Genomic DNA, 24,292 nt, shown 5'->3' on the forward strand with positions numbered 1-24,292 from the left:
CAACAGTTGATCAATGCTCTTAATTCTAAAGTCCCTACTTCTGTTGATATTTTGAATATTGTAGAGGATATCATCCACCTTTCTTCTTATTTTATGGATTGTAGTTTTCACTTTGTTCCTAGGGGATGCAACACTGTTGCTCATTCTCTAGCTGGGAAGGCAGTTACCTTAACAGGGAGGACTAACTGGCCAAATTCCACTACTTGGTTGTTGGATCTTTGTAATTCTGACACCTTGTCATTTCCTTGTTCTTTGAAATGAATGCTGGTTTACCAAAAAAAAAAAAAAAGACTTGAATATTATGCATTAAATGCACAATATCAAAGTTGAACTGCTTTTTGGGACGTATATCTCTCTTCCATCTTTGACTATCGCAATAGGATCGAAACTATGTTAGAGATGAAATTGCTGTTTTTTTCACATATTTTCCAAGACCTAAACCATTCTCATCCTACCATTTAAGACTCTGGAGAGGCCATTTAAGACTTTGCACCCTCTCCATGGAAGGACTCTCTCAGTTTGATGTAATATGATTCAATTACATGTAATATTCTAAATCATCGACAATTATTAGATTTACCCTAGCCCTTGGTCATCACTTAACATAATTGAATTCTAAAACTCGTTGGGAAATCCTCTCTAATGATAAGAGCCAAACACTATGGAATTTAGGATTTACTAATGGGATATGGTCATCACTTAACATATTAACATATTTTCAACTATCCCAACGATAGCAAAAAGGCAACTGAAACCCAACTCTTCCTGTTGCTACAACTACAAGGGTTGTGGCCTCCATCCCTAGGTTACAAGGGTTCAAGTTTTGTTGGCCCTTATGATCCTAGTCCCCTTGAGTTTAAACAAGTTTTAGACTAAAGATTTGTTTTGGTAGGACAGTCTTGAGTTATGATCAGGGTCAAGTGTTTTACCTGATCCCATCCTACCATCTTGTAGGATATCCTAAGCCATAATTTACTAGACCCGCATTCTCGGCTGGTGCCGCGCTAGTGGACTCTGGGCTCTCCTAGGAATGCAAGTACTAGGCAATTGCTTCTATTGTAAAAGGTCCTCAAGCGAGAATTGAGTTTCAAGCTCTTATAGAAATCCTAATGTTAAATATAGCGTAATTAAACTAAGTCTCGGAATATTGAGAGATGAACTTATTTGCTATATGTTGGCAATGTTAGTAATTTCAATCTAGATCCATAAAATAACTACAGGCATTGCTTAAATGCAAACCTTAATATGAACTAAGAAATGCACTGGTTCATGATTATTTGAACCCCACTCCAAAAATAAAAATAAAAAAGCAGTTCATAATTAATGAAACACCACACCCTATAGTCTCCTCTTTGACAATGATATAGATTTCATTTTTTCGTTGATCTACGCAATATCTTTGATTCAATTGACGTTCTTTTTTATTAAGACAAATTAAATATAGACCTCCTGTGTTTGCAATCAATTACATCTACGAAGAAAAAAATTACAGGTGCTTCTTATTGCTTCATGAGCTGTCTATTTATAGCTTTAAATTTTAACAATAGGGAGAATCTGTAATTAAATTTTTTTCAAAGATAATAGGTGTAATTAATTGTAAACAAAGTGAGTCTATATAATTTGCTTTTCCTTTTTTTTTTTTTCAAAGATGGCATCCTGATGCAGGTCGACGGTTACTTTCCCCTGTCACAAATTAGTAATTTTGGATGAAGAAAGCAGTTTATTCCATCTTTATAGATTGCATTACATGATCACGAGAAAAACTATTTCGAATTATCCAAACAATAACATACTAGACATAACAACTAAAAGAATATAAGTACATAGTTTTTACAGAAACAGGTAGGAGATGGCTCCTGCTGTGGAGCTTCTAAGATTGAGTAGTGCCAGTACATTCGGTAGGGAAGCTCTGAGGAAAGCGTTTCTTGTCTGTGCAATAGTTGTAGATCATATAGTTCTTCTGGACCCATCTCAATCTTCTTTGGCTTGCCACGTCCAAGGATTGAGAGAACCAGCTGTTTTTGCTAGATGTAGAGGAAGCAGAGCTGGATTTGCAAGAAGATGACCCAGAAGACCAAACACAGGCATTCGCATTGAAGTTGCGGTAGGAAGCAGTGAAGGGAGCTTGAGTCCAATCAGTCTTGATGAGGCCACCCCTGGTAGCCCAGTCATCAGCATTCCAGAGACTGGAATAGATCCTCATGGGTTGATTTTTTGGGAAGGGAACACCTTTTGATTCCAAGTTCTTAAACTGTCTTATGGGAGTGCCATCCACAGAGAATCTGAAATTTGATATAACACTCTGATTAGGGCAGTACTAGGAAATGGCGAATTTACAAAATACAACTCAATTTTGGTGAATGAAATGGATATATTAATACCAGTAAAGCTTACTTACATGATTGTTTGAGGATTCCAGAGGATAGAGTAGGTGTGGAAATTGGCAGTTGGGTCGAACCAGAGATAGAACTGCTGCTCTCTGTTGCCTTTTCCTTGAGTGAACACGTTTGTGTGAAGAATATAAGGATCTCCACTAAGGTTTCCCAAGAACTCAAAGTCTATCTCATCCCATGATGACCCCTTTGAAGATAACTGCAACATAATTGAATTTTGCTTTTGAATCAGAAAATTAATCTACTAAAATCCATTAAGATGGAAATTTTATATGAGAATAGCAAAACTACTGAAGAGATTGAGGTATATGTAAATGGAAGCTTACATAATAGGCAGTGACTGTGCCAGCAGAGTTGCCAGGAACAAGCTTGAGCTGCATATCAATCTTTCCAAACAGATACTCGTTATTGGATTGGAAACCAGAGCCGGATGTTTTGTCAAGTGACAGAGCGAGAAGTTGTCCATTGTTTAGTATTTTGGCACGACCATCACCCCAGGTGAGAGTGAAATCTTGATAGAAATTACTAGCAGAGACAGCCATTAGAGAGGTGCCCAGTAGCACAAGCACCAACAACAATGAAGTAGTGAAGGAAGAAGATGAAGATGAAGATGGAAAAGAAGAAGAAGCCATGACCATGAATGGTTTGTTCTGAACTTGTGGTTGCAATGCAACTCCATAGTCCTATAGACATATATATATAGCAGAAGGGAAGAGGATGTGAATCACGTGAGAAGTAAAAGGCACAGGGAAATTCATGGGCTCCTCATGGTTGAAAGCTGAGTAAGTTACAGGCTGGATCAGAATCTCCACCAAATAGTGTAGTTGCCAAGTTGGTGATGAAATCTGGAAGCTGGCATGGCTTATTGGACGTAAAGGAGCAAAAAGAACCAATGCTTCCTTATAGATGACATAATCAAGTATTCAAGAATTTAATAATTGACTTGGAAACAGAAGACCCAAATGGAGCTACCCATTGAGGCTGGCACCTTTCGCCTTCAATTATATTCAAAGTGGTTAGTTGTAGGATTTTGATTGAACTCCAACTCCAACTTCCAATAGAGGTTTTAATAATTGCAAATTCTATTTCTTTTTTCTAATTTGTAATTGCAAAAGGAATCAGAACTGTACATGAAAGTTTTAAATGTAAAAATATCACCCAGAAAAGAAAAAAATCATGTATGATCATGCATCATCCACAACTACATTAAATTCAATCAGATTGGTCTCTGGTTTGTATTGATATAATTGGTGTCTCTGTACTCTGGTTGTCTCAACTCTCAAGTACTTGGGACTGACCAGATTTTCTAAGATGAAAATAAAAACTGGGGAACAAAACCAAAGGCGGCAGGTGGAAGTGGAAGTGGTCAACTCTCATTATATAAACCAGATACAAACCGGATAAGGCACACCGGAACATTTTATAGGACTTGTGCTTTCAGCTTACTCGGTTCAAAATTGAAGAACTAAAAGCCAACCAGGACAGCCAGCTCACGCCCCGTGTAAACTCCACACAACCCAAGAACTTGAGGGTCCAATCTCACCTCCCCTGCTTCCGCCCCTTTCTGGTTTAGCTTGATTCCATTTCCATGGAGGATTTGATCTTTACTTGTAAAAATATCCAAACTCGGTTTTGGATATCTATCAGTTTCTATGAGAACAAGCAAGAACCTTCCTTTTCTCTCCAGGCTCCAGCTGTTATTTATTACTAGCTACCTGCTCTTCCGTTGCTTACAGCTCAAACTTCAACTTCATTCGATGGTCTTATCTGATTCCGACGCCATGAATTTTCTAGTGCTTTTCTACTTCAATCCACTTCTCTCCTCTCCTTTTCCCATTGTGTATATATATGTCCTTGACTTGTACTGTGCAAACACAACAACCCACATCAAGCATGCACTCTAACTAGCTGTTATGGTCATGGCTACTTCTACAGCTTCGTTTTCCTCCTTCACTAACTCACTAGTGTTGGTGTTTGTGCTACTGGGCACCTCTTTGATGGCTATCTCTGCTAGTAATTTCAACCAAGATTTCACCATCAATTGGGGTGAGGGTCGTGCCAAGATACTTAGCAACGGGGAGCTTCTCACTCTGTCACTTGACAACACTTCCGGCTCTGGCTTCCAGTCAAATAAAGAGTATTTGTTTGGAAAGATTGATATGCAGCTCAAGCTTGTTCCTGGCAATTCTGCTGGCACAGTCACTGCCTATTATGTAAGCTTCCATTTACTTGCTACTGAGTTTACAAGTTAAATAGATTAGTGGATATTTTGCTCTGACTCAAAAGTGATCAATTCTGTTGCAGTTAGCTTCCAAGGGAGCATCATGGGATGAAATAGACTGGGAATTCTTGGGAAACCTGAGTGGAGATCCTTACACTGTTCACACAAACGTGTACACTCAAGGCAAAGGAGACAGAGAGCAGCAGTTCCATCTCTGGTTCGACCCAACTGCCGATTTCCACACCTACTCTGTTCTCTGGAATCCCCAAACAATCATGTAAGCAGGCTTTATATTTCAAATTTTGACTCTGTAAGTGCCATTTCTACTGCTGTTCTTATTGGATTGGTTTACTAAATTGCAGTTTCTCGGTGGATGGCACTCCCATAAGAGAGTTCAAGAATTTAGAATCGAAAGGTGTTCCATTTCCAAAGAACAAACCCATGAGAATCCATTCCAGTCTCTGGAATGCAGACAACTGGGCTACTAGAGGTGGGCTCATCAAGATCGACTGGACCCAAGCTCCATTCACTGCTTCTTACCGTAATTTCAATGCCGATGCATGTGTTTGGTCTTCTAGGTCGTCTTCCTGCAAGTCCAATTCTCCCTGGTTCTCTCAATCGCTGGATTCTACTGGGCAACAGAGATTGAAATGGGTCCAGAAGAACCATATGATCTACAACTATTGCACAGACGCGAAACGATTTCCTCAGGGCTTCCCTACCGAATGTACTGCAACCACTCAATCCTAGGAACGCCATGATCGCACCTTTTTTCTGTAAAATCTATGTGCAGACTTACTCCTCCTATGGTTATGACCAATTGACCATGTAATGCAATCTGTAAATATTCTACCAATCTGTAAATATATGCTTTACTCAAAAGAGAAAGATATCTGCGGAAGTCTTACGTTTCATGAATATTAAATGATTGACGCAAAAAAAGCAAGTCAAGCGGAATTCTTCAGCCAATGTCTGGCGTTGATACGTAATGATTTGTAGAACTGTATATTAATTAAAATGATCGTGCTTTTCGATCTGGAGATACAAATATATGACTTAGCACATATCTGGTCATTTATGGGGTGTAGGCTGAACGAACTCACGAACTCTCTAGGGTGAGTGTGTCCTTTGCTGTGTACGTATATTTGTCGTGCATTGCAGTACGCCAAGAAAAACGGTAGCTGTAAATTTCAAATCTGATGGTTTAAGATTAAAACCCTCAAAAGTGCGAAGAAGAACATGAACTAATCCATTGTTTTGGTTCTTGATTGTACCCACAACGATTCGGCTGCAACAGATTAGTCATCTTGAGAAACCATGGGTAGAAAAAGAAACCAATCGACTTTAAATCAAGGGGAAAAGGGGGGAAAATCCGAATTTAAATTACAGAGCTATTTATTTGGATTCTAGAGAAGAAGAATCTTACTTGAAGTTGAACAGCCTTAGAGAGGATTGGTGTGTAGATCTGAAGAGTAACGGCAGCTGCTGCATCCTCAAATCTTCTCTTCTTCTTCCTCGAAAAAAAACACTCAAATTCTCTCTCATGGCATGCTTCTCTCTCCAACATTATCAATGTCTCCGTCGCCAGTCCTCATCGTCGAGGTCAGAGGAAGGATTCATTTGCTGTTTTAGCTAGGCATTTGCGCAAAGTCCTACGGTAAAAGTCTTGTTCGCTGGGACAGCTTAGGAGACTGGCAATGGGGGGCTCGAGAATATCAATGGTTCCTATAAGGCTATAACATGACCATGGAGAAGATCTGCAAACCGATGGTTTAAGATTAAATCCCTCAAGTGCAGAGAACTTGACTAATCCATTTTTTTGGTTCTTGATTTTACCCACAACATTCGGCTGCCGTTAGTCATTCTTGAGAAACCATGGGTACCAACAACCATACAACCAATTTTAACTTCTCTTACAAGAAATTTTCATCTATTTTTTTTTTGGGTTGGGTCGGGCAGCACAGGCAGTGAGGTTCCATCGGAAAGTAGGTAAGGGGAGGGGACAACTATTTTTTTTAGCAAATTTTAAAACTTAAAAACTTTAAATATAAAAAATAAAATTTATATTTACCAATTTTAACTTCTAATTAACAAAAAAGTAAGACAAGCAACTTGCAATTTCACCCAAAAAAAAACTTATAATGTAAGGGCAGTAAATTTAAATGTGCAGTCACAAATTATAATTGCACTTAAAAAGAACTCTTCGTGAAAGTCGAATGCACATCTCCTGTAAAGTCACCTGTCCCTTTGAGTTAAGGATTTCAAATAATTTTATACTATTTTATCTTTTAAGTTGAGGTTTGATGATTCTAAAATAAAATGGACGATCAAAAGATTAGAACCATATAATTGTAGTTTTCCACGTGGCACCCAAAGAGAGAGACTGCACTGTTATGCACCAGCAAAATGATCTTACATAGTTACATGTCATTATATAATTCTATATCATCATAGAAATACATGTCTGTCTCTAGCAAAATTCACTGACCCATCAGTTAAAACAACATTTTTTTGCCTCTACAGCCAAATTTAGAGAACATGAAGAAAAACAAGATATTGGTAAAGGTGCTGTAAACGAAGTACTGGAATATTACTTCCGAACCCAAACATTACAAAAGGGACACAAACCAAGCGTATTGGCCATTACTAGGAATTCAACGAGTTACAAAACTACCACTGTGCAACACACGGTTTGGAGCCTGTACAGAGGCTATAAATATCCAAACTACAGATTAACAATCAGGAAGAAGTCCACTGCCAACCTTTGCATTGCTGTGTAGTTCATTTATCCCATTCTGAGTCAAGGTGTAGAGGGCCCACCGTCCGTATGTGCTCTTCTGGCCTTCTTGGCAGCTGACTGGCGTAACCAGAAGATGGTTGACTCTTGTATCCAGAAAATTGCTGATTGTCTGTCGGCTCACCAGAGTAATGATTCCAGCCCATTAAATGGGGCAAGATGAACTGAAGAAGTGCAGAGTCATCAGAAAGCAAGACCCAAAATCTTTGGATTGTAAATCAGTCATAAAATGCACTGTAGTGATATACCATTGATATATATTATGGGATGTGGATGTGCTTCTAACATGGCGATGGCAGCCTCCCGTATTAGGGGTGGTGAGACCAAGGAAGTCTCATGTTTGAGCATCCAAACGTCCACACCTCCCCCCCCCCCCCCCCCAAAATGGGGCCTATGGGGCCCCAATCAGTCCAGGTCAGACAGTATGCAATGACTGGCTATGTGCCTAACAGCTGATCATCTACCACAAGATCATTGCACAGATGCACCACAAATGCTACAGAATCACAAACTAAATTTGCCCTGGAAAAATAAAAAACGGTTCCAACAATATCTTACACTGAAAGTTGTGTTAATGACTGCAAACTCGGCACTTGTAACAGGAACAGAGAGGCGGTCATTAGTTTTCAGGTTGTTGTTGACAACAGCTGTGAAGAAATAAATGTCAGCATATCTTTCAAGAAAGAATGGAAACCAGTAGCACAAAGTTTATTCAACCCTGACAAACAAATTGCCAAAATTGCAAACAACTAGTGACAGAAATAGAACAAGAAGTTCAATATCAGACAAAAAAAGTAAATAAACCATACACAGAGACGGTAATAAGACTCATAACAGATCACCGATGGTTGACTTCCTCAATATCACTTAGCACTGTGGAAGAGATTGAATATCTACGCCTTAAAATTTATGTAAAAACACACCATGACAACATAAACTGTCACAAACACATTTAATCCACTAAATGTAAACAAACCTCCAATCATAGACCACAAATAATCAAGTCAAAATTGAAGAAGGAAAGGTGGTCAAGCATGGTTGTCAACGCGCTGCTTAAGTGACACTGTCACCTGGGCAAGTTTTGGTTGTTTTGTTGGTCTCACCCCTGCACCCAGCCCCCTCCCACCATCGAGACACTGTGACAACTATGAGATTAATAGGGACATGAGTTTCCATTATGAGATGTTCAGAAAGGAAGCCAAGTAATGGTGGATTGCCTTTGATGAATTGTACACCCTATGCAGGCCTATGGTTAAGTAGCTGCCCTGCTTAAACGGTACTTTTAAAAAAATATATGTAGAACTATAAAATTCAATTCTGGTACTAATCTGGTAATCCCATTCACCAAGGCATTCATGAAAAGATTGAAATTAGTGAAGCAAGAAAGAGGTATTGAGGTGAAAAAGCTACCTTGGGGGCAGAAGAGACGATCCTATTCCACAATGGTCACAAGCATGAGCAATTTTTATCTTTTCTTTTACGGGTTCTCAGTTTTTTCCCAGTTCTACATATAGTTTTTTCCGGTGGAAGTTTTACCCCTTTAACTGTCTCATGCAAACCATGTCCACAGAGTTCCCAGCGTCTACTGAGAGTCACACAGAGCTCTACCAGATAAAGGAGTGGGGGAGTAAGGAGCAGTGAGACACGGTTAATGGAAATTTGAAATATCATGGTAAGAGGGTGGAATCAGAAACAAGGTCAAGGTAGGGCACTTCAAGTAAATATAGGGTGACTATTTTGGAGGGATAGTAACAGCCTCGAATAACAACTAAAAAACGAAAAAGGACAAAAATGACAACTCCGTAAGCCCTGTCCAAAATCAACTGACGCTGTTGCAGCATTTGCAGAAGTTCTGTAAAAGTAGAACATCATGTTTTAGAAGACTATCTAAAAGATTTGACTCACTACTAATCCACAGTGAACTGGTCGGAGCACAGGCGGCGCCTTTACGACTTACTAAGAACCAGCATGATCAAATGGACAAAATGTATGGTAGTCTAACCTCAGAATAAAAACCCTAATGTAAATCTTTGATGTTGACCAAAGCAATTCCATTCCCTATATATCTGATCAAATTACAAATATTAAGCTGTATATGGACATAAGCAGGAATTCTGCAAGAAACAAGGAGAAATAAATTGAAAAGAACATAGGTGTTATGCCCCCTACTTCATGAATTCATACACCAAAGGTACCAAGCAAATAAAAAATATACTAAGACAACGGAAAGGCTTACTCAAACTAAAGAAATAGCCACCACCGTCTGCTATTGGGCTTAATGATAAGCTTTTCCTCACCTGACCAGCAAGACTGTTACACTAAATGCTTGTCAATTAACAAAGCTCAAAAGAAAAATACAAAAAATTCTAAACTAGGGAAAACAGAAATAACATGGCCCATTAAAATGTGCCTTTTCCTCATATCGAAATCTCAATCTTACATTAGTCCTGTTAGTATGGCAGCATTGTTTTCTCAGCAAAAGATAAAAGACTACCAACCTTGTTTTAATAGAAGGATCATGGAAAAATTCACAGGAATCATTAGGCCGCAGGCTTATCACAGATCCAATCTCAGTCGGCGATAAAGAAAATACCTACAAGTTATACAATTTTCAAACAACGAGTCAATCTTAACATCAGAAACTGTGTCATGTTAAACAAGATGCATTTGAAAAAACATAAACCCAGTCAACATATAAGCACTTAAACTGTTTTGGTTTGAACAGGAAGCAATGCATCAATTCCACCCATGGCTTGGCAGCTATTTGCAGCTACAGGTCTTACCTATCTGCATAAAATTTAATCATATGTCTAACACTTTGGTATGCATTGTGACAAGCATCCAACTGCACACAAGACCCAAGGTTTGAACTCATTGACCCCAAAATGCAACCAAATGCAGCTTTTAGTGATGCTGGGGAGCTTGAAACCCACTCTTGCAGGAGAGGCGAACAGGCCTTGAAAGGCCTCTTTAATAGGCTTTTCCAAACAAACCCTGTTTATGATGAATGGTGGCTGGAATCACCAACTGAAATCAAAAGTATATCTTCATTGCTGTTTTTTGATCAAATAAGCACTGCTATTTTTTGGAAAAATCTCAGGTTATGATAAGTAAAAAGTAGTTGGCTAATATTCAGACTCCACATGCTAATGCCTGTTATAGATCAGAAATGCTCTTGGAATCCACCAAGAGATGCCTAGAAGATTAGGCTGAGGAATAAACCTAACCATAGATTTGGAGACATTTCAGAGCAAAGGAGGACTATCCTGGACCGAATTTCAAGCAGTTTTTGGACAGATCAGATCTGCTGATCTGGTGCTATAGAAATTCCCCCAGACCTGGAAATTTTGTTGCATGATTCTGAAGATTCATCTGTCATACTAAATCTGAGCATTAGAACACTGCAGCATTTCGGATTTGTGCTTGTTTAGTGATTTGTGGCCTTTGTTAAATTCTTTCATCATAAAAGGTTGATCTAAACTTCCCATCAATTCTTAGTTAGCCCATTCCCAAGTGGCTTTTGTTATTTTGATGAGTATACATTTCTTTTGTCTTGAGACTGTTTAACTCCTCCAGTGTGGAAAGGTTTTTATTACCCTTTTTGGTTTTATCTCTTCCTTGAGCAATTGAATCTTCTTTTAGTTTGAGCACCATTTGCGGCCTCACTTAGGGCCTTGGCTCTTACTTGGGATCATGTTAAGTGGATGTGTAATATGAACCCAGGCCCTCACCACCATGCAAATGAGTACAGAAAGAAGGCAATAAAGGCCTAATCCAGGTTAACAAATAAAAACAAATCCATGAACCCCCCCTCCCCCCCCACCCCCAAAAAAAAAGGGAAGCAACCACATGGCATTATGATTGACAGCTGTTGCATGGACAAATCATACACTGGCAGAGTACCTGTGTTGATATGACAGAACGCGGATATGTATGATGGGCATGTACGACAGGCAACCAAAACTTGAACACTTGCACATAGCTGGTGCAGCAGAAGAAGAAGAATAATAACGACAATAACAAGAAGAAGAAGAAGAAGAAGAAGAAGAAGAAAGAACAATAACCCACTTCTTTTGAGAAATTAAAACCCCACTGGCACATATAGCCAAGTTTCTCTACCCATATCCACTGTTAGGCATATACTGCAGTATTCAAATATCCAAGTTTAAACCATTAAAAACGATGAAAGGAAGACGGAACAAATGACACAACAAAGGGAAAGCACAAAAACTACCTGCTTCTTTTGCCAATCATATTTCCGTGGCCCAATTGCAGGCCAGAAAGTCAACATCATTGAACCCATCCGCTCAACTTTGGAACCTCCTGACTGTCCATGAAAAGAATTAGTATTCAAATAAAAAGTATAATCCATACCTAACAAGAAGCTGCATTGAATTATAGGCCAAGACAAGTAAAAATATATAACTAAGTAAACCATACATACATCCAGTTTCCTATATGTTGGAAGTAAAGGCCTCAAAGATAGAGCAGCTTTGCCCTTAAAAACAGTATAATCCGCAAAGATCTTGCTTGAGTAATTCCCTGAAATAGAGAGACAGAATATAGATAATAAAAAACATAATAAACATCATAAAAGGAAGTACATTAAAATTTAGCAGAAGGCAATCATTAACAAATTCCTGACTCGAAGTTACGATGCCAGCCTGAAAAGGGAGGTCCTGCAGCCAAGTGCATTCTTTGACATTACAAGCTCTCCCTGACAACAATTTCTCAGACACAGCATTCCTGTTTAAATAATGACAAAACCATAGATTAATATCTGCATGCTTTTGGTTTTTTTTTTTTTTTTTTTTTTTGGGGGGGGGGGGGTTGTGGGGGCATGTGTGTGTGAGTTTCTGCCTGTTGGCTGTCTAATACATAACTCATAAGAATTCCTATTCTATTGAAAGATTAGCCAATACTTAATGATGTATCATAGAGCAAAACAAACTGAAAACATGGGAAAAAAATAAGAGTTTCTCAAAGCAACAACTTGAAAGTCTAGTGCAACATACTAATCTCCCTTCCAAATTCAATACATATCAAGCCACAAGCAATTATGAGTCTGAATCTTCTGGAAGTAGAAACATGTTAGCCACTCAACCCTACAGTGTATAAAAACCTGCTCAGCTCAACTGTATGTGTTTAACCATAAGAAACTTGTGGCATATGCTTCAGCAACTAATTTGATGTAATTACAAATACCCATATCATAAATGTGTGTACTCTTGATCTGGTCAAAGCATAAAAAGAGAAGAATATAACTTCAACAATCTTGAAATATTTCATTACTATGGCTGGAAACAAAGAAAATTCAATGAAAAAGAAAGAATCTTCAAAAGCAAATTTGCTAGTCTATTCTCAATCAAATGATGGAAAGAGAGAAATGACCTGAGATGAGTTCATGTAACACTTCATAGCCGATTCTGTTTTTGACCAGTAGAAATACCTAGATACGTAATCCAGGGACTGCTCTGTCTATTATAAAATAAAGTCGCAGGCAGAAGGAACTACTAATTATTTCTAATGTACAACAGTAATTGTCTAAAACTGAAGAAAACTATAACAAATGATAACATAGTCTAAAAGAAAGCAATGGTTTGTGTTTAAACAAATTGGAATGAACTAGAAAGAAAGCTGAGGGATTGAAATGTTGACAAGGCGGCGAAACAAGTAAGTGCAAGAGACGTGACACACTGAGATAATGAAACACCTCTGCTATGCCCATAATATAGTCTTCTCCAAGCTTAAAATTGTCGAGGTATTCCATGTACTGTACGGCAATTTATCCCGACATCACCTCTTTACCTCAATACTTCATAACAACGGTTAATGGGTAGAATAACTAAAAGATAAAGCAGCCATCTCTGGATTTACAAGCAGCTTATGACCCGGGATACAGAGATACATCCTTCACAACCAATGTCAGGATTCAACAGCATACCTGAGCCACTGATATAGGGTTCCACAACTATGATAAAGTTTAAATGATTAGACATGCGGAGAGAAATTCCACAGATATGCATACATCAACATTTACGGTCACAAAGTGCTTTCATTTGTTCAAACCAGAAATACAAACGATTTGACTTCCCAGGGTTAAGACTACTCTGTCAAGATGTCAAAAATATTTGGAATCCGGAATACTCTACTGGATAAATATCGTGAAGAGAGAAACTAATTGAAGTTCTTAACACAAGTGAAACCAACATTTTCAACATCGAAGACCGACAACTTCAAGCGTCAAAAAAAACTTAAGCATGTAAACCTAGGAAACGTTCTAGAAAAAGAAAACCACAAAACAAATGAGAAAGTCCAGTGACGAGGAAGAGTTGCTCTCACCTGCACAACACGAACTGAGAGAGCTTCAACATCTTGGGTTGAAAGTTGAAAATTGAAAGTTGGTAAATGGTAACGGACAGAGAGAAAGAGAGGGAAGCGAATGACAGGAAAACGGAAAGCCCTTCCCCTAAATTTAAATAAAATCAGAGCTTAGCTGAGTTTACTCGGTTGAACTGGGTCCAGCGGTACCGCAATTAAAATCCCAGTCTATATAGTTTGTAACCCGTACAGGATTTAAACCGGGAACCGGGATCCGGGTTAGTGGGTTAGTCCCCGGCCGATTCTGATCCCATCTGAATTCGAATCGGCCTGGAAAACCCTACAATCAGGCCTGAGTGGTGAAATATCAGGGATTAGTCCGGCCCGGATTGTGATTATATAGAGATAGGCCCAATGGAGTCCGGATCACCTCCACATCAGGGTGGAACAATATGCTCCTTGATGTTTTCTCACCCCCATCATCATTGGGAGAATAAAGTATTTTCTTAATATTTCTCACCAAGCAAAGGTGGTGGAGCTTACATGAAATCTATGAAATCCCACCTATATTTTATTTTATAAGTATTTATAGATGAGCACAGTACTATCTTGTGGTGAAAAAACACCAAAGGAGCAAATTATTTTCACTTGACAGGGAGGCAATCCAGACTTGGCCCAACGTTAGGGGTGTAAATGGATAATCGAAATCCGCTTCCGAATTCGCATCCGCATCAGTTTAGGGGTATCCGAATCCGTCCGATTATTAATAGGATTAGGATATAGTATACCCCTTTCTTACCGATTATTATCCTTCCGATAAAATTATCCGATTAAGTTACTTCTTTAGATTTATTTTTCTTACTTTTATAAATTTTACCTATGAGATGAGACCTTTTTTTTTAGATTTTCTTTTAAAATAGCTACCAAAGTTATTAAATTCTTAAATTTCAAACCTAGCCCTCACAACTAAAAAGGTAAAGATGTAAATAGGTAGTCTGAAAACTTGTATTCAATCTATATTCATGCCCATTTATAAAATTTTACTTAAGAAAATAACTATCCGATTATCATCCGAATCCGACAGAATCCGTCCAAAAACCGATAAGATATTATCCGAATCCGTCCGAATATAATAGGATGCGGATATGGATATACCACTATTCGATCCGAATCCGATCCGTTTACACCCCTACCCAACGTGTCACTAATTAGTCGATGCTTGATTAGGAAACATGTTGGACTCGGAAGATTAATAAGTGGGGACTCATATTTGGTAGATATGTGACATTTATCCCAATATCACATTAAATGGTTAAAATTCATTTATAAGTCACATCAATCACTCATTTAATGTGACTTATAAATTGTTTTCAAACATTTGATGCGATTTTGGGATAAATGGCACACATGACACGTCTATAAGGAAATGAATGGTCTACTTAATAAATTTCCTAACAAATGGAAGAGTAGTAGGATGGTTAGGAACCTGCTTCTTAATGGAGAGGTCATGAGTTCAACTCCTACTGACGGCATATATAATATTACTATCCCTACATATAAAAAATGCTTTTGTACCAAAAAATTTCCTAATAAATAGTTCACTAGTTGGACCAACCTTTTTCCTTTTTTTTTTTTTGTCTATAGTATAATTTGCAAAAATCTTGCTTGAGTAATTCCCTGAAATATAGAGACATAATATATAAAGAAAACCATAATAACCATTGACGAAGGAAGCAGATAAATTTTGGCTGAAAGCAATCATAAATAAACAACTGATTTGAAGCTACAAAGCCAGCCCGAGAAGGAAGATTCCACAGCCAAATTCTATCTTCTATCTTTGACACTACAAGCTTTGACCGAGCAACCAAGCATGCATGTACAACACTTTATATCCCATTTCCTAGATGCATAATTTAGGGTATGTTTTGCCCATTACAGAAAAAACTTTAGAATATATAGTAACATAGTCTAAAAGAAAGCCATTATTTGTGATTAAAGAAATCAGAATGTACTAGAAAGGAAGCCAAGGGAGACAAATAAGGAAAGAAAAATTTTAAATAATAATAAATGAAGCTGCCACTGCTGTGCTGTGTCTAATGTGGTCTCCTCCAAAGCTTTAATCTGCCAGTATCTTGCATGTAATTGTAGTCATTTATCCCGGCTTCACCTCTTTGCACCATGCAACTCTGATGCTTTGTAAATTATTACAATAGTTTATGGATAGAAGTAACCATTCTTGAAAACTATTGTCGATCACGGATGTAACAATTCTTGAAGTATTGAAAACTAAAAGATAGAAGTAACCATTCTGGATTTCCAAGCAGCTTATGATCATGGATGAATAGAAGTGTCCTACACAACCAATGCCAGGATCCAACTCTGTTTAGGATCATTTGAAAAACAGAGAAATGATACCTCGTCTGCTGATGTATGGGTCCACAAGACCACAACAATAAAAAAAGTATAACAGGTTAGACATTCAGACAGAGATTTCAAAGATTTATAATATATACTATACGAAGCGTCGAACCCAAAACATATGCGTTAAGAAATGCCGATCATTATAGACCTAACAACCCTTTAATAGTAAAATCAACTAAACGTAGGCTCTTTTTTGTATCAATTCTCATTCTTTATTATGGTTATTTTAAATAAAGGGATAATTATTGTTGCTCCCTTGTACTCTGATTTTATTACTACTTTATCCCCTCTATTTTTTAAAATTGCTAATTCAACCTTTAACTTTGTTTAAAATTACTAATGCCCCCTTCCGTTAAGCTTAGTTAGTTTATTGATGATGTGGCATCTATATATTTTTTCAAAAACCCAAAAATAACCCTCCAATTATCTCTTTACTTATTTACTCTTTGCAATTTCTAATACTATCCTTAATTAACTATGGAGAAAAATTAACTTTAAATTAAATTTTCTTTTCTAAAGAGAAACTACTGATTAAAGAGAAGACTTGATTTTTCTTCTCTAAAAAGAAATCGCCGAATAAAGAAAATATGTGATTAAATAAAACTTAAAATAGAAACTAAAATATTAAGAAATATCAAATGTAATTCAAAGTTGAAAATTGAAAATCTCCTAATATATGCTAACCATTGTACAAAGTGTGTGGTCCCACCAAAGTCAAATTTTATTGTAAAATATAAGATTTTAAGGATATAATTGACATTCAATATAGTTTCTAAAAATGAGGGTAATGTTATATTTTGTAACTTTTTAATTTTAATGAAGGGCAAAATAGAAGCTACATATTTGATGTTAACAACCACTTAACACCGTTAGAAGTGAGGGGGCCAACAGTAATTTCATAAAGAAAGATTTTTGATTAGTAATAAAACCAAAGTACAAGGGGGCAATAGTAATTATCCCTAAAATAAATAAGTACAATAATTTATCATTAGTCAAGAATGAAAAATAGTTTGGTGAATTTTATCGAAAATAAATTATGGAACGAAAATAAGTTTGGTGTCAAAATAAAAAATTGTTAGTAAATAAAAGTGAGCGAGTGAGCAAAGAGGGAAAAAAATGGTTTTTATAAAAAAAATATGTATGGACTATTTTACCCTCATTTTAACCATAAAATTTAAAGTAAACCTGTGCATAAGTAAAGATAATTAAATTCTCACCATACTTAATAATAGACAAAAAGTTCATTATAAAATTTTGAAGTTTTTCTATTATTTTAAATAAAAGTAAAACTCATAATAGATGTCAAACAACTACGACAACACCAAGCCAAAAAAAAAGACAGAACAAGGCAAGAAGAAAAAAGGGGAACAAAAAAAGAGGAAAAAGGGGCAAGAAAAAAAGAAAAGAAGAACAGGGAAGAAGGAAAAGAGGGAAAGAGGATGACTATTTTACCCTCATTTACAAGACAGAACCACAAAGAAGAAGAAACCAACCGGCAAAAGTCAGAATTTGGAGGTTTATTATTTAAAAAATAAAATCAGTAGAGCCAACAATTAAAATAAGAAAATTCAATGACGTAATGCCAAAAGCCTAAAATAATAAAAAAATCTCATAATTGATAATGATAATTGATAATAAAAAAAAAAACCTAATCTAGACCAATCAATTTTCAGAGTAGAGAGAAAACCTTAAGAGTAGATAAAAAGTCAAATGAGAATTAAATATACTGTAGAGACTATATTATAAGTGATAAACATTTATGGTGGCTGTTAAGCAGGGACATTACATGGGCTATCAAATCCACTAACAATCCCAGTACTGCTGAGTCATCAATGCAAGATGGAGTTTAGATAGTCTCCCTGATGGCTATTAACAATAGGGATGTACAGAATTAAGGTAATGAGATTTATTTTTTTAAAATATTTTATTATTTTTTACTTGTAAACTCTACATAATTTATAATTGTAACCAAGAAACTTAATTTCACCGAAATTTGGCAAAATATTGCCGAATTTCGGCGATCTCGCCCCTTGGCGAACCGAAACGAGATGTTTTAAATGTCGCCGGAAAATCGGCGAATCAAATGAAATTTGCCGCTGCTATCTCGATCGTTGATTTTCCGATTGTTGAAGGAGAGGAAGAGGAAGAAAGAAAGAGAGAAAGAGAAAGAAACAGAGCACCGCCGCTGCTATCCCGATAGTTGAAGGAGAAGAAGAAGAAGAAAGAAAGAGAGAAAGAGAAATAAACAGAAGTAGCAGATGTGATGCTAGACGCTGCTATCCCAATTGTTGAAGGAGAAGAAGAAGAAGAAGAAAGAAACAGAGTAGCATACTAAAAGTATACAACACCACCTTTGAACGCATTCAGCCCAGGTATATCGGCGAAATCTCGACAAGATTTCATTCCTTTGATTGTAACCCCGCAGCTCACAACACAAAGTACTTCCAGACTCCGCAAGATAACGTTAGGTTGAAAATAATACACGTGACTACGTGAGTGCCAAGATGCTACAATACAAACTATAGGACAAATGCTCTCATTTGTCACTGAAATGCCAATGGCCCACTACCGCGCTTTCTTTTAAAAATTAGTTTTTTTTTCTATTCTCTCGTGCTTCTTTTGCTTTTGTATATCGATCGTCGTGACAGTGGCTGACGAGTCTTATGTCCTTTTTCCAGTGAAGAGGAGTCACAGTCAATACCGAATACTCTACGCATCTCAGCACATGGTAATTGCTAATTGGTCAGCCACGGAATGAAATGTCAATAATAACCTCCATTTAACCTTTTGTGAGAAGTTTAAAATTTAAATCTATCCTAGAAAAAGGCGGTTGGTCTAATGGTCTTCTTACTCTGCTACCCATTTTCCTTCCTTAGTCGCTAGTTTCCCGCTGAATCACTTTGCCCTATGTAGAACAGCAAACTCAACACTTTATTATTGCTCTCTAGAGTCTAGACTAATAAGGTCAAGGGTTATCAAAAAAAAAATGAGAGAAAGAGAAAGATCAAGGGTTTTTGGTTTACCCTTTTTTTCTTTCCTTTATAACTTGATTTAGCATAAGGGTTTTTCATCATTCCTTTCTTTCTTCCTCAAACAATTTGTGAGCTCCAACATGCAGACAGAGAAGAGAGAAGTATTGGGTTTCCCTTTGTCGATGGTAATGGGTCCTATCATTATTCTGTTGTTATTTTTTGTAGTTACTCTGTACTTATTATTCTTGGGTTCTTCATCAAATTCGTAGAAAATCCATGAGATTTCTTATTTGGGTATTTTACAGGTCGCTCTGTTTGCTAAATCATGTCTTCTCGCTCCTGCATTTGTCAGCTGTAGGCTTCTATAGGATTGTTTCGTTTGTGAGTGAGTTGTGATGGAATCCAGTGGAAAACTTCCCATGGCAGGCGATAAAGAGATTTCAGGGAAAGGAGATGCTGGTGGAGCCGAAGTGGTTGTAGTGATTCCTGGCGAAAGGGAAGTACGGAAGGAGGAGGAGAGCAGAGTGGTTAGAGTTACTTCGACACACGCAGGTTCATACTCCCCTTCAAAGGACATGGAAGCTGTAGCTCAAAGGCATGCGAGTGTGGAGTCTCCTCAGAAAGGGGGAAGAGATTTAAATGCCGGATCCTCAGGGATTGGAGACTCAAAAACCCAAAGTGCAAATGTCTACGTTCATGAGTTGTTCTTCTCCGGAGATATCGAAGTTCACTCAGAGTCCTCACAAACCTCCCAAGATCCCCACAGGAACCCTAACTCAACGGCATTCACTATCCAGGTCTGTTTATTCCAAGCCAAAATCCAGGTTTGTTGATGTTTCTGGTCCTACTGCTTTGAATACCGTGGAGGAAACCAGCCCATTTGTGCAGCAAACTGCTTCTTTTAAATCGAACTCTCATTCTACTCCCAGGGAACATGTAAGAACTGCTCCTGTTACCCCAAGAACACCTTTAATGGCTTCTCCAGGTGGAGAGGAAGAGGATGAAGAGATCTATAAAACTGAAATCTTGAAGTCAAGGAAAATATCATTTAAGAAATGGAAAATCAGACTTCTCATTGAGTGGACTACTTTGGTTTGCATTATGGGGTTACTTATTGCTAGCCTAACTGTCCACGGATTGCAACACACCATGATATGGGGCTTGGAGATTTGGAAATGGTGTGTTCTGGTGACAGTAATTTTGTGTGGTCGTTTGGTTACTGATTGGTTAATCCATATTTTGGTATTTTTGATTGAAAGAAATTTTTTGCTAAAAAAGAAGGTTCTGTATTTTGTGTATGGATTGAAACAGAGTGTTCAGGTCTGCATTTGGTTGGGTTTAGTGCTTTTTGCATGGGTTTTATTGATCAACCGTGGGGTCAAGCGATCTCGCGATACCACTAAGATTCTGAACTATGTCTCCAGGGCTATTGCCTCATCTTTAATTGGAGCTTTTATATGGCTATTGAAGACTCTCTTGCTAAAGATTATTGCTTCTTCATTTCATGTTAATGCATTCTTTGATAGGATCCAAGAATCAATATTCCATCAATATGTTCTCCAAACTCTTTCTGGTCATCCATTGATGGAATTAGCGGAGACAATTGGTAGTTCTAGGAGTGGAGGTCAATTGAGCTTCAGGAGCACTAGAAAAGGAAAAGTAGAGAAGGAGCAAGAGGTCATTGATGTGGCGAAGCTCCATAAGATGAAGCAAGATATGGTTTCTCCCTCAACCATGAAAGGATTAATTAATGTGATAAGGAGCAGCGGCCTTTCCACTATCTCTAACACACTTGATGAGACTTTTTTTGGTGAGGATGGTGAACAGAAAGATAAGGAAATCACTAATGAGTGGCAAGCAAAGGCAGCCGCTATTCAAATTTTTAGAAATGTTGCCAAGCCGGATAATAAGTGAGTAGATCTTTCTGGGAATGCTTTTATTGTTTTGATAGAATACTGCTTTGTTATCTCACTTTTCTATTTTAAAATTTATGAACTAGGTATATTGATGTAGAGGACCTTCAGAGGTTCTTGAATAAGGAGGAGATCAATAGTGTTCTTCCATTGTTTGAAGGAGCCGTGGAGACTGGAAAGATTAAAAAATCAGCTTTGAGAAATTGGGTGGTAAGATGATACCACTCTTACTTGTTGAATTTGTTCTTGACATTTCATAAATGTTCATTATTTCTTCATCTCGAAAGTCAAAGTTCAGCAAATATTTGGTATATGCTAGCAAAATTAAAGACTACCGATGGTATCATAAGAAGTTTTCTCGCTAGTTCAACTTTGAGCGAATATAGTCTCAAACTACATGCCTGTCCAAAAGCGCCTTGATGGCATTTTCTTTTTCTTTTCTTTTAATGTAAAGAAATACATGAAATTAACTTTTTATCAACTTCATATTAATGAAAGATATGATTATCTTTATGTTGGAGAAAGCGAATTCATTTATGAATACTCGTGATAATGACCCTTCTTTTTTCTTGTGTGTAGGTAAAGGTTTACCTTGAACGAAAATCTCTAGCCCATTCCTTGAATGATACCAAAACTGCTGTGAAGCAGTTGAACACACTTATGTCCTGCATTATCATTGTTGTAATCATTATTGTTTGGCTCATTTTTATGGGGATTGCGACAACTAAAGTGCTTGTCTTCATCTCATCTCAGCTTTTAGTGGTAGTTTTCATGTTTGGAAACACTTGTAAGACTGTATTTGAGGCGATAATATTTGTTTTTGTGATGCATCCATTTGATGTAGGTGATCGTTGTGTTATTGATGGAGTGCAGGTAACTTCTTAGTGATCAAAGTGAAACATACAAATTTTCATGTTACTTATGTGGCTATGCGTGATATTTGATATTCTAACCTTGCAGATGATCGTCGAAGAAATGAACATTTTAACAACTGTCTTCCTGAGATATGACAATGAGAAGATATACTATCCAAACTCTGTCTTATCTACAAAACCGATCAGCAACTTCTACAGGAGCCCAGAAATGACTGACACTGTGGAGTTTTCTGTTGATGTCTCAACTTCGATGGAGAGTATTGGAGCTCTTAAAGCCAGAATAAAAGCGTATGTTACCTCTATCATTTATTGTCATCGTTACATTTGGGGCATTCAGTAATAACATAGAACTAAAATTAAAATTGATTGAAAATTATATTCATGTTATTCAACTTCTCTCCCTATTGTAAACCACTATATGTTGTTTGGATTATTGTAAGACAAGGATCGATAGCTCAGTGTCAAGGCTGGTTCAACTAGCTAGAAACTGAGAGTACCTACCAGGTTTTAAGTCTCTCAAACCATATATTGATTGCGACTTGGTACTTTTCACTGGCCAATTTGAAACTAAGTTCTTAAGGCCAAAAAGTTGTGGTTTTGTATTGTTATTTGTTTTGCTGCTTAGTTTTGGCATTGTGAACCCATCCATGGATTTTGGTTTTGATTCAAGTTCGTAGCATAGAAGGAACTTGTTCAATTATAAGCCACAGTATCTTTATGTTTTAGCACATGAATAACTTCATGATCTGGCATAGCTGAGGGTTCTTTTGTTGAGCAGTAACTTACACATTTAACATAGTAGAATCTCACAAGGTAGCCTCTTAGAGTAGCACTTGCTTCTGTGGTTGTTTATTTCTTTTTTGTATTCTCAGTAATTCAGATGATTTAGCCTATATGCATAGGCCATGAACTAGCTATTGGAGTTAAACTTCGGTTCCCATCCAAATATTTTCCCTTTTCATTTCCAATAAACTAGATGGGATTTAAGTCGTAATATAACTTTTGTTGAGTTCTTATTATCAATGAGGTATACCACTGTCTATTTGGGTTTTAAGCTCCACTGTTTTGTTTGCTTTTACCTTACCTTTAGATTGTTTTGGTTGTTCAGGTACATAGAAAATAAGCCTCAACACTGGCATCCCAAGCACAATGTGGTGGTGAAAGAAATTGAAAATGTGAACAAGATGAAGATGGCTCTTTTTGTTCTTCACACAATGAATCATCAAAACTATGCAGAGAAGACTAACAGAAGATCTGAACTCGTCATTGAACTGAAGAAAATATTTGAAGAGCTTTCTATTAAATATCATCTCTTACCTCAAGAAGTTCATCTTAGCTATGTTGGCTCAGGAACAACAGCACCGATGATCATTGGAAACTAATTGTTTATTAGATGGAGAATCATTTGGAAACTCGAGGCTATGTTTCCTCTTTATTCTGTTTTTCTCATATTCTGGTAATGTAACCTTAGGAATAGCTCACCTGCCATTAATACAAGGAAAAGGCCATTCTGTTATATATAATTGTACTGTGAAGAACTAGTGGGAAGAATTAGCAGTGACACCCACTTTATGTATGAAAAATATGGACACCTAGATTAGATTTTCATTAGATAATTTAGTCTAATTTGTTACAAAAAAATTATTAAATTACTGTTTTTTTTTTTTTTTTTCAATTTCAAAAATATCAATATCAAAATATGAAGGAAAAAAAAATGAATAAACAGTGATTAAATTTGTGCAATTTTGATATTTCTATAAATTTTAAAATTTGTAATTTATCCTTTAAGGCCGGTTCGTCTTCTTCATCTGCTATCCTTTACCTTTAATCCACTCAACTTCTGACATACCCAGAAAGAGTAAAAAAGGATCTGATTAATATTGATGATTACCCAAAACTGGAGTTTCATGACTGGGATGGGGTGGTTTTTCATGTTTGGCACTTCTGGATGAGTCTTCTGGATCACCAATCTTAATCATTTTATTTTTCTTCCTGATAGGTGAAAACCTTCTCCATCACCAATCACGAGAACTGAGTTGCAGAACCTATGGTTGTTCTCTGGCAATGGCAGACCTGCAACAAACAGAGTGGATGTTCAGGTCATTTGCAGTTGTTTTGGGATCATTGGAAATACAATTTGGAATTTTCTGGCAGGCGACCACCTTTCTATTCGTTGGGTTTGGATTGTGGTCCTTAAGCTCAAGTGATTGAATATTTCTAACAAAATAAATAAATAAATTAATTAAGACTTGTTTTTCAAATAATCGTATAAAACTTTAACTAATGTCTGATATATTCCGAAGTTAAAGAAAAATTATATCAGTTTTAATTACCTTTAACAGAAATGGGTACAGGTACAAACTTGTTTTTGAAATAATG

At 37.0% G+C, this 24,292-nt stretch overlaps 4 protein-coding genes across 4 annotated transcripts; 2 read left to right on the forward strand and 2 right to left on the reverse strand.

Moving 5' to 3' along the window:
* Positions 1-1,687: 1,687 nt before the first annotated feature.
* LOC149026898 (putative xyloglucan endotransglucosylase/hydrolase protein 23) lies at positions 1,688-3,049 on the reverse strand. Its single transcript, XM_089157047.1, has 3 exons — positions 2,720-3,049; positions 2,399-2,592; positions 1,688-2,282 (listed from the first exon to the last, which is right to left on the reverse strand). Exons 1-3 carry the CDS (start codon positions 3,029-3,031, stop codon positions 1,871-1,873), a joined length of 918 nt encoding a protein of 305 aa, XP_089013173.1. The 5' UTR covers positions 3,032-3,049; the 3' UTR covers positions 1,688-1,870.
* Positions 3,050-4,055: 1,006 nt separating this feature from the next.
* Positions 4,056-5,626, forward strand: LOC149026899 (xyloglucan endotransglucosylase/hydrolase protein 24-like). Its single transcript, XM_089157066.1, has 3 exons — positions 4,056-4,606; positions 4,698-4,891; positions 4,977-5,626. Exons 1-3 carry the CDS (start codon positions 4,307-4,309, stop codon positions 5,362-5,364), a joined length of 882 nt encoding a protein of 293 aa, XP_089013192.1. The 5' UTR covers positions 4,056-4,306; the 3' UTR covers positions 5,365-5,626.
* Positions 5,627-6,993: 1,367 nt separating this feature from the next.
* Positions 6,994-13,921, reverse strand: ATWHY2 (WHIRLY 2). The gene is made up of 8 exons (XM_089157074.1): positions 13,754-13,921; positions 12,057-12,157; positions 11,856-11,953; positions 11,646-11,738; positions 9,910-10,004; positions 9,648-9,721; positions 7,970-8,058; positions 6,994-7,575 (listed from the first exon to the last, which is right to left on the reverse strand). The coding sequence occupies exons 1-8, from the start codon at positions 13,783-13,785 to the stop codon at positions 7,396-7,398; spliced, it is 762 nt and encodes a 253-aa protein (XP_089013200.1). The 5' UTR covers positions 13,786-13,921; the 3' UTR covers positions 6,994-7,395.
* A 5,103-nt stretch (positions 13,922-19,024) lies between these two features.
* On the forward strand, positions 19,025-23,515 carry LOC149026901 (mechanosensitive ion channel protein 10-like). Its single transcript, XM_089157083.1, is given in 7 exon segments — positions 19,025-19,310; positions 19,431-19,772; positions 19,774-21,035; positions 21,125-21,248; positions 21,618-21,911; positions 21,999-22,201; positions 23,022-23,515. Coding segments are annotated over 6 exon segments (2,409 nt in total). The 5' UTR covers positions 19,025-19,310; positions 19,431-19,520; the 3' UTR covers positions 23,296-23,515.
* The last annotated feature ends 777 nt before the right edge of the window (positions 23,516-24,292 follow it).

Source organism: Hakea prostrata, chromosome 1 (genome assembly GCF_041222555.1).
Source record: "Hakea prostrata isolate BN-2017 chromosome 1, UWA_Hpros_2, whole genome shotgun sequence".
Classification (NCBI taxonomy): Eukaryota; Viridiplantae; Streptophyta; class Magnoliopsida; order Proteales; family Proteaceae; genus Hakea; species Hakea prostrata.

Excerpts from the sequence above, each read along its gene's own strand:
- LOC149026898 (XM_089157047.1), bottom strand. The coding sequence starts at position 3,031 with ATGGTCATGGCTTCTTCTTCTTTTCCATCTTCATCTTCATCTTCTTCC. Across the intron at positions 2,593-2,719 it reads GCACAGTCACTGCCTATTAT|TTATCTTCAAAGGGGTCATC; the intron begins GTAAGCTTCCAT and ends ATTATGTTGCAG. Across the intron at positions 2,283-2,398 it reads TGGAATCCTCAAACAATCAT|ATTCTCTGTGGATGGCACTC; the intron begins GTAAGTAAGCTT and ends ATCAAATTTCAG.
- LOC149026899 (XM_089157066.1), top strand. The coding sequence starts at position 4,307 with ATGGTCATGGCTACTTCTACAGCTTCGTTTTCCTCCTTCACTAACTCA. Across the intron at positions 4,607-4,697 it reads GCACAGTCACTGCCTATTAT|TTAGCTTCCAAGGGAGCATC; the intron begins GTAAGCTTCCAT and ends ATTCTGTTGCAG. Across the intron at positions 4,892-4,976 it reads TGGAATCCCCAAACAATCAT|TTTCTCGGTGGATGGCACTC; the intron begins GTAAGCAGGCTT and ends ACTAAATTGCAG.
- ATWHY2 (XM_089157074.1), bottom strand. The coding sequence starts at position 13,785 with ATGTTGAAGCTCTCTCAGTTCGTGTTGTGCAG. Across the intron at positions 11,739-11,855 it reads CAACATATAGGAAACTGGAT|TCAGGAGGTTCCAAAGTTGA; the intron begins GTATGTATGGTT and ends TTTCATGGACAG. Across the intron at positions 7,576-7,969 it reads TCATTAACACAACTTTCAGT|TTCATCTTGCCCCATTTAAT; the intron begins GTAAGATATTGT and ends GCACTTCTTCAG.